This window comes from Lethenteron reissneri, unplaced genomic scaffold (assembly GCF_015708825.2).
Source record: "Lethenteron reissneri isolate LAM-NWPU_2019-01 unplaced genomic scaffold, ASM1570882v1 scaffold_1241, whole genome shotgun sequence".
In the NCBI taxonomy this organism is placed as follows: Eukaryota; Metazoa; Chordata; class Hyperoartia; order Petromyzontiformes; family Petromyzontidae; genus Lethenteron; species Lethenteron reissneri.
Window position 1 is genome coordinate 67,416 of NW_026890939.1, and position 9,796 is coordinate 77,211.

Sequence of the window (9,796 nt, forward strand, 5' to 3'; positions counted from 1 at the left end):
TGAAAACTCCGTCACAGTTCCTATGACCTGCACTGTTTCATTGCTTTCATGGCTTTATTTTGGTGATTTCGAAAAGTGTATTGGTTTATCCATGTTTGTGTTGTTGTTGTAGTACAGAGTTAGACTGATGGCCTTAATCTAAGTTGTCTTGTGGTTGTTGTTGTTGTTGTTTGACTTGCATCCCACTGGGATGTTTGCACAGTGTTGGTGTGTAACGGTGCTTTCTCTGCAATATTTTGCTGTCTTTTCTTGGATTTTCTGTTTAAACTTAGTCGCACATTCACTTTAAGATGTTTTTTTGTTTGTTGCGGTTGCACCCGATTCAAGAGCCGAATGGCTCACAGGGCTTGTACATGAACTTGAACTACTTTGGCGCAAAGCAAGAACAACAACAACACAGCCAATCGCCGTCACTCCCTTGTTGCTAGGTCAACTGTATTCATATTAATGATGAAGGTTTTATATATTTATTTACTTTAGCCGCAGATGTTTTGCCGGTCAGAGCAAAGAACTTGTGTGCAGCGTGACAAACAGTGTACAGCAGCAAGCCTTGAATGTTGCGTGCGTTGGCAGATGAGATTATTGTCATAATAAAGTAACACGCGTGTGGTGTAGAAGCTGGTAATCATTGCAAGTTTTTTTTATAACGGGAACAGCAAAACGAAACGTAAGTAACTGAGAAGACGTTAAAGTGAACTTAGCACTAATATATGACTGTAAGGCAAAATCAAGAGCGGCAGTTTTTCTGTGAACAGACGAACACGTGTTGTACACCAGTAAGAGCATCAATACTGCAGCTGCTGCAGCTGCTGTTACATTTCAAACCGACCATTGAAATCCACGACGATTTCTCAGATTCCTACAATATTTAATCTTTCGTGTAAAAAAAAAATCATTCTTGGAGCTGCAGAAGAAGGGACAGTCCACCATCAACCAACCCGCCCCCCACCACCACCACCTTGTAACGAAAAGGGCCCCCCACGACCCCAGAAGGAATGGAGTTGATGTGTGGCGAGGCAGCTGGCATCAAGAGGGCTTTAGTAGATGCCCACCTCCTGCAAGACAAGAGGGTTTTGTCCAACTTGCTGAGCTTGGAGGAGCGCTACGTGCCCAGGGCGTCGTACTTCGAGTGCGGCGTGCAGACCGACATCCAGCCCTTCATGAGAAGGACGCTCGCCACGTGGATGCTGGAGGTAGCGTGGTGTCATCAACGTCAACCATCATCGCCACCAACATCATCGCCATCATCAACATCACTATCATCATCACTATCATCATCATCACTATCATAATCATCACTATCACCACCACCAACATCATCACTATCATAATCATCACTATCACCATCATCATCACTATCATAATCATCACTACCATAATCATCACTATCACCACCACCATCATCATCACTATCATAATCATCACTATCATCAGCATCACTATCACCACCACCATCATCATCACTATCACCAACATCATCATCACTATCACCAACATCATCACTAGCACCACCACCATCATCATCACTATCACCAACATCATCATCACTATCACCAAGATCATCACCACCACCATCATCACTATCACCACCACCATCACTATCACCACCATCATCATCATCACTATCACCACCACCATCACTAGGGTGAGTGAGTGGGGTGGGACGGTGAGTGGGTGGGTGAGTGGGGGGGTGAGTGAGTGGGTGAATGGGTGGGTGAGTGGGTGGTTGAGAGGGGGGGGTGAGTGGGGGGGGTGAGTGGGAGGGTGAGTGGGGGGTGAGTGAGTGGTGAATGGGTGGGTGGAGTGGGTGGGTGAGAGGGGGGGTGAGTGGGGGGGTGAGTGGGAGGGTGAGTGGGGGGGTGAGTGAGTGGGTGAATGGGTGGGTGAGTGGGTGGGTGAATGGGTGGGTGAGTGGGTGAGTGAGGGGTGAGTGAGTGGGTGGGTGAGAGGGTGGGTGAGTGGGTGAGTGAGGGGGAGTGAGTGGGTGGGTGAGAGGGGGGGGGGGTGAGTCTGGGGGAGTGAGTGGGTGGGTGAGAGGGGGGGTGAGTGAGTGGGTGAGTGGGGGGGAGTGGGTGGGGGGGTGAGAGGGGGGGTGAGTGGGGGGGTGAGTGGTGGGTGAGTGGGGGGAGAGTGAGTGGGTGGGTGAGGGGGTGAGTGAGTGGGTGGGTGAGTTGGTGAGTGGGTGAGTGGGGGGGTTGAGTGAGTGGGGGGGGGTGAGTGGGTTCATAGCGCTCACGGCCAACACCAGTGACGATATCTGAACCGGTCCTGGGCCTCCCCTAGGTCGACTCAGCCTCAAATGAGTACTTGGTGCGGTGTGTAGTAAATATCGCCACTGGGGAGACAAAGGCGGTCGGGCGTGGTGCTGGCCACCCCCCCCTCGTGTACCGTTCCGGCCTTCATAGGTGCTACTCCGCTAACAGCACTTGCCCCTACAGTCTGTTAAGGCTACACGGGGATCTTTGTCTGTGTGTGCACGTGTACATATTTGCCGCGAGTGTACATTAGTTAATGTCTGTATACTGTAGAATGCAGGTAACGTGAAATAAAATATGCGCGTCGTTAATTGTGAACGTGAACACGTGTTTGTGTGTGTGTTAGTGATGTACTGTGTGTGTGTTAGTGATGTACTGTGTGTGTGTTAGTGATGTATTGTGTGTGTGTTAGTGATGTACTGTGTGTGTGTTAGTGATGTACTGTGTGTGTGTTAGTGATGTTTGTGTGTGTGGTTAGTGCTGTACTGTGTGTGTGTTAGTGATGTACTGTGTGTGTGTTAGTGATGTACTGGTGGGTGTGTTAGTGATGCTGTGTGTGTGGTAGTGATGTAGGTGTGTGTGGTAGTGATGTAGTGAGTGTGTGTTAGTGATGTACTGTGTGTGTGTTAGTGATGTACCGTGGTGGGTGTAGTGAGTTACCTGTGTGTTGTTAGTGATGTACTCGTGTGTGTGTTAGTGATGTACTGTGTGTGTGTTAGTGATGTACTGTGTGTGTTAGTGATGTATGTGTGTGTGTTAGTGATGTACTGTGTGTGTTAGTGATGTACTGTGTGTGTGTTAGTGATGTACTGTGTGTGTTAGTGATGTACTGTGTGTGTGTTAGTGATGTACTGTGTGTGTGTTAGTGATGTATTGTGGTGTGTTAGTGATGTACTGTGTGTGTGTTAGTGATGTATTGTGTGTGTGTTAGTGATGTACTGTGTGTGTGTTAGTGATGTATTGTGTGTGTGTTAGTGATGTACTGTGTGTGTGTTAGTGATGTATTGTGTGTGTGTTAGTGATGTACTGTGTGTGTGTTAGTGATGTACTGTGTGTGTGTTAGTGATGTATTGTGTGTGTGTTAGTGATGTATTGTGTGTGTGTTAGTGATGTATTGTGTCTGTGTTAGTGATGTACTGTGTGTGTGTTAGTGATGTACTGTGTGTGTGTTAGTGATGTACTGTGTGTGTGTTAGTGATGTACTGTGTGTGTGTTAGTGATGTATTGTGTGTGTTAGTGATGTACTGTGTGTGTAGTGATGTACTGTGTGTGTGTTAGTGATGTACTGTGTGTGTTAGTGATGTATTGTGTGTGTGTTAGTGATGTACTGGTGTGTGTTAGTGATGTACTGTGTGGTGTTAGTGATGTACTGTGTGTGTGTTAGTGATGTACTGTGTGTGTGTTAGTGATGTACTGTGTGTGTGTTAGTGATGTACTGTGTGTGTGTTAGTGATGTACTGTGTGTGTGTTAGTGATGTACTGTGTGTGTGTTAGTGATGTACTGTGTGTGTTAGTGATGTACTGTGTGTGTGTTAGTGATGTACTGTGTGTGTGTTAGTGATGTACTGTGTGTGTGTGTTAGTGATGTATTGTGTGTGTTAGTGATGTACTGTGTGTGTGTTAGTGATGTACTGTGTGTGTGTTAGTGATGTATTGTGTGTGTGTTAGTGATGTACTGTGTGTGTGTTAGTGATGTACTGTGTGTGTGTTAGTGATGTACTGTGTGTGTGTTAGTGATGTATTGTGTGTGTGTTAGTGATGTACTGTGTGTGTTAGTGATGTACTGTGTGTGTGTTAGTGATGTACTGTGTGTGTGTTAGTGATGTACTGTGTGTGTGTTAGTGATGTACTGTGTGTGTGTTAGTGATGTACTGTGTGTGTGTTAGTGATGTACTGTGTGTGTGTTAGTGATGTACTGTGTGTGTGTTAGTGATGTACTGTGTGTGTGTTATGATGTACTGTGTGTGTTAGTGATGTACTGTGTGTGTTAGTGATGTACTGTGTGTGTTAGTGATGTATGTGTGGTTAGTGATGTACTGTGTGTGTGTTAGTGATGTACTGTGTGTGTGTTAGTGATGTACTGTGTGTGTGTTAGTGATGTATTGTGTGTGTGTTAGTGATGTACTGTGTGTGTTAGTGATGTACTGTGTGTGTGTTAGTGATGTATTGTGTGTGTGTTAGTGATGTACTGTGTGTGTTAGTGATGTACTGTGTGTGTGTTAGTGATGTACTGTGTGTGTGTTAGTGATGTACTGTGTGTGTGTTAGTGATGTACTGTGTGTGTGTTAGTGATGTACTGTGTGTGTGTTAGTGATGTACTGTGTGTGTGTTAGTGGTATTGTGTGTGTGTTAGTGATGTACTGTGTGTGTTAGTGATGTACTGTGTGTGTGTAGTGATGTACTGTGTGTGTGTTAGTGATGTACTGTGTGTGTGTAGTGATGTACTGTGTGTGTTAGTGATGTATTGTGTGGTTAGTGATGTACTGTGTGGTGTTAGTGATGTACTGTGTGTGTGTTAGTGATGTACTGTGTGTGTGTTAGTGATGTATGTGTGTGTGTTAGTGATGTACTGTTGTGTGTTAGTGATGTACTGTGTGTGTGTTAGTGATGTACTGTGTGTGTGTTAGTGATGTACTGTGTGTGTGTTAGTGATGTACTGTGTGTGTGTTAGTGATGTATGTGTGTGTAGTGATGTACTGTGTGTGTGTTAGTGATGTACTGTGTGTGTGTTAGTGATGTACTGTGTGTGTGTTAGTGATGTACTGTGTGTGTGTTAGTGATGTACTGTGTGTGTGTTAGTGATGTACTGTGTGTGTGTTAGTGATGTACTGTGGTGTGTTAGTGATGTACTGTGTGTGTGTTAGTGATGTACTGTGTGTGTGTTAGTGATGTACTGTGTGTGTTAGTGATGTACTGTGTGTGTGTTAGTGATGTACTGTGTGTGTGTTAGTGATGTACTGTGTGTGTGTTAGTGATGTACTGTGTGTGTGTTAGTGATGTATGTGTGTGTTAGTGATGTTTGTGTGTGTGTTAGTGATGTACTGGTGTGTGTTAGTGATGTACTGTGTGTGTTAGTGATGTACTGTGTGTGTTAGTGATGTACTGTGTGTGTTAGTGATGTACTGTGTGTGTGTTAGTGATGTACTGTGTGTGTGTTAGTGATGTACTGTGTGTGTGTTAGTGATGTACTGTGTGTGTGTTAGTGATGTACTGTGTGTGTTAGTGATGTACTGTGTGTGTGTTAGTGATGTACTGTGTGTGTGTTAGTGATGTACTGTGGTGTGTTAGTGATGTACTGTGTGTGTTAGTGATGTACTGTGTGTGTGTTAGTGATGTACTGTGTGTGTGTTAGTGATGTACTGTGTGTGTTAGTGATGTACTGTGTGTGTGTTAGTGATGTACTGTGTGTGTGTTAGTGATGTACTGTGTGTGTGTTAGTGATGTACTGTGTGTGTGTTAGTGATGTACTGTGTGTGTTAGTGATGTACTGTGTGTGTTAGTGATGTATTGTGGTGTGTTAGTGATGTACTGTGTGTGTGTTAGTGATGTATGTGTGTGTGTTAGTGATGTACTGTGTGTGTGTAGTGATGTACTGTGTGTGTTAGTGATGTACTGTGTGTGTGTAGTGATGTACTGTGTGTGTGTTAGTGATGTACTGTGGTGTGTTAGTGATGTACTGTGTGTGTGTTAGTGATGTACTGTGTGGTGTAGTGATGTACTGTGTGTGTGTTAGTGATGTAGTGTGTGTGGTAGTGATGTAGTGTGTGTGTGTTAGTGATGTACTGTGTGTGTTAGTGATGTACTGTGTGTGTGTTAGTGATGTACTGTGTGTGTGTTAGTGATGTACTGTGTGTGTGTTAGTGATGTACTGTGTGTGTGCGCTGGTTAGTGCGTTGTCAACATTAGTGGCTACACACGCACACACACAGCTACAGACAGTGCAGCAAACACGGCGTGGTTTGCATCTCCGTTGAACTCAAAAGGATAAAAAAAACAACCTGGTACCGGTAGGAACCTCCTGGTTACACCAGCCCACAGGGGATTATTGTGTCCGTCGTGCAGGGAGGGGCTGGGTGGGGAGGGAGGGGAGGGGCTGGGTGGGGCTGGGTAGGGGGTGTGAGGGGTTGGGCTGGGTGGGGAGGGGTGGGGGAGGGTGGGGAGGGGCTGGATGGGGAGGGTGGGGTGGGGCGGGTGGGGAGGGGCTGGGGCTGGGTGGGGGGTTGGAGGAAAGGGGAGGGGTTGGGCTGGGTGGGGAGGGGCTGGATGGGGAGGGTTGAGCTGGGTGGAGAAGAGAGGGTGGGGCTGGGTGGGGAGGGGCTAGGGGGGAGGGTGGGGCTGGGTGGGGAGGGGAGGGTGGAGCTGGGTGGGGAGGGTGGGGAGGGGCTGGGGCTGGGTGGGGGGTTGGAGGAGAGGGGAGGGTGGGGATGGAGGGTGGGGCTGGGTGGGGGGGGTCAGGGTCTCACCACACCACCCCACACACACAAAGAGTGGGGGTCAGGGGTCAGGGTCCCACCCCACGCACCACCAACCCACCAACCCCCCCCACTTTGGTTGGCCCGATTGTTGCGACTGTGACCTGAATTCATTTCGGAGCGAACGTGTCTCAGGAATTCAGGGACCGTCTCTCTTCTGCCAGGGACAAGCCCCTGTTGCTGTTACCAGCGCTTACCAATCTTTCTCTCGTGTCATCGCTTAACACTGTCGCTTGAATGCATCTTGCGACAACGACAACAACAACAAAAGCCAACATTAAATACAGTAAAACCTTGGATTTTGAGCATAATTCGTTCGCTTGTAATCCAAAGCACTCGTTCATCAGTTGTGATCACGTGACGTTCTGCAGACAAAGCGTACACTACATGTACTACTCGTATTGCAAGACCACTCGCTCGTTTATCAAATTAATATTTATTTTTAAAAATGTTGCTCGTCTTGCAAAACACTCGCAGACCAAGTTTACTCGCAATCCAAGGTTTTGCTTGAAAATATGTATACACTTTGCATATGTGGTGTGCGTGTAATATACACGCTTGGTTATCTCACTTGGGGTTTGCAACATCTTGAATTTATGCTGCACATGTTAAGCTACACAACGTTAAATTTCGATTTAAAGCTGCATTTCCCATAAATATGCTAAATTCCTCTTGATATGCAAATTCCTTTGTCAAGGCGCTCTTCCCCCTCCAACCCAGCTTAAATATACGCTGCCAAGCCTGGTGGTGTTTCATTCAGACGCTGTCTTTCCCGACAGACCTGTTCTTCACCTGAGGACGGCTGCTTGCCGAAACGTCGTGAGAATTTTTCATTAAAAGAAAATATGTTTTATTTTTATTATTTTATTATTTCCCTTCTGCGTGACTTTACCGAAAGAACCAAGAAGACTACACAACGTTATTGATTGCCGTTTTGTATTTGCAAAAACAAAAGATCTCCTTTTTTAACCGGAGTCGCGTGTTGTTTTTCCCTTTTCGGCGCGCAACTTTGTCGTAGGTATGTGAAGACCAGCGGTGCGAAGAGGAGGTCTTCACCTTGGCAATGAATTATTTGGACCGGTATTTGGCCGTGATGCCGACCAAAAAAAGCCACCTTCAATTACTCGGAGCCGCGTGCATGTTCCTGGCTTCCAAGCTCCGAGAAACGATCCACCTGACCGCCGAAAAGCTGTGCACCTACACGGACAACTCCATCAGACTCCAAGAGCTGCTGGTGACGAGATTTGAAACCCGACCACACAAAGCGGCTTTTCAATTCCCCTTTTCCCTGCTCTGTTACTAATTTTCTACAGCCATAAGACCTAATTTTTCCAGCAACAAAACTGACACCTTTTTTGTTACAAGGAGTCATATTTGCATTGACCACAATACCTGCGGTCGGAAAGCAAACAAACAAACACAACTCTGATAATATATGCACTGACCCTTTTATCTGACAAGTTTTGTTGCCAGATAAAAGGGTAAAAAAACAATGCTCATATTTGCTACTGGCCAATGAGATTCCAATGGTGTAAATGCTTTACCCCGAGCTCTCATACTCTGATGGTGCGTTGTCTTTGAGTTGTGCGCCTTTTGGCGTCATCTGGTCCAACACCATGTGAGACTAGGCTCCAAGGAAAGCTGTCTCGGGTGTGGACCAATCAACGTCAAGGACAGTGCGTACATTATCAGAGTTGTGTTTTTCTTTGCATTCCGACCGCAGGTATTGTGGTCAATGCAAACATGACTCCTTGTAAAAAAAGGTGTCAGTTTTGTTGCCAGATAAAAGGGTAAAAAACAATTATCATATTTGCTACTGGCAAATGAGGTTCCAATGGTGTAAATGCTTACCCCGAGCTCTCATACTCTGATGGTGCATTGTCTTTGAGTTGTGCGCCTTTTGGCATCATCTGGTCCAACACCATGTGAGACTAGGCTCTAAGGAAAGCTGTCTCGGGTGTGGACCAATCAACTTCAAGGACAGTGCATACATTATCAGAGTTGTGTTTTTGTTTGCATTACGACTGCAGGTATTGCGGTCAATGCAAACACGACTCCTTGTAAAAAAAGGTGTCAGTTTTGTTGCCAGATAAAAGGGAATAAAAAACCAATGATCATATTTTGCTGCTGGCAAATGAGGTTCCGATAGTCTAATTCTTCCATTTAGTGAGCTTATAATGATTCCGCTCTGTTACAATATTAGCCGTTGGAACTTGAAAGAAATTATATGAAACCGCCATCTTCCGACGTCCTCGCACAGTCCTGCGCGCTCTTCCTCGAAAAGAATAAATTGTCAAAAAATTAACCCGTAAAAACAAAGTTTTTCACTATAAATCCTTTATATGCGTGGCATCGGAGCGGCTAGAGTCATCTCGTCCTCTGGCTTGAGATGGCTGCCACCTATGGGTCAGATGATTGTCTCGCAGCATTAAACAATTGGTAATTAAATATTAAAAAATTTCTCCCTAAAAAGTGTAAAATTTAGGAATTTTTTTTCAGGAAAATGCATTGTCACGCACAACGAGTCTGTGTGCAAAATGTCAGCTCGATTGGATCACGGGAAGTGGGTTAAAACACGACCGAAACATTTGCACGGTCCTAAGCAAGCACGCAAGCAAGCGAACTTAATATAAAGGATTTAAAAAATTCCCTAAACAGTGTAAAATTTTGGGGGAAAAATTCACGAAAATTGTCACGCACAACGAGTCTGTGTGCAAAATGTCAGCTCGATTGGATCACGGGAAGTGTGTTAAAAAAACGACCGAAAGATTTGCACGGTCCTAAGCAAGCACGCAAGCAAGCGAACTTAATATAAAGGATTTAAAAAATCGGCGCTTCGGGGGTGGGTGGGTGGGTGGGGGGCACCGGATGAAACATCGGCAGAGCCAGCTGTAACGCCTTCTTGCGTCTTCTTCCACGTCTGGCAGGACATGGAGCGACTGGTGCTGTGCCGGCTGAGATGGGACTTGGCTGCCGTAACGCCGCACGACTACTTGGAGCACATCCTCAGCGAGCTGCCCGTGCCGGCCGAGAAGCTTCAGCTCCTCCGCAAGCACACGTACACCTTCA

General features: G+C 46.0%; 1 protein-coding gene across 1 annotated transcript; it reads left to right on the forward strand.

The window, feature by feature from the left end:
• Positions 1-995: 995 nt before the first annotated feature.
• On the forward strand, positions 996-9,789 carry LOC133361804 (G1/S-specific cyclin-D2-like; the record flags this gene model as incomplete). The annotated part of the gene is made up of 3 exons (XM_061580798.1): positions 996-1,193; positions 7,746-7,961; positions 9,655-9,789. Coding segments are annotated over exons 1-3 (549 nt in total), but the record flags the coding sequence as incomplete, so codon positions are not given.
• Between the last annotated feature and the right edge of the window lie 7 nt (positions 9,790-9,796).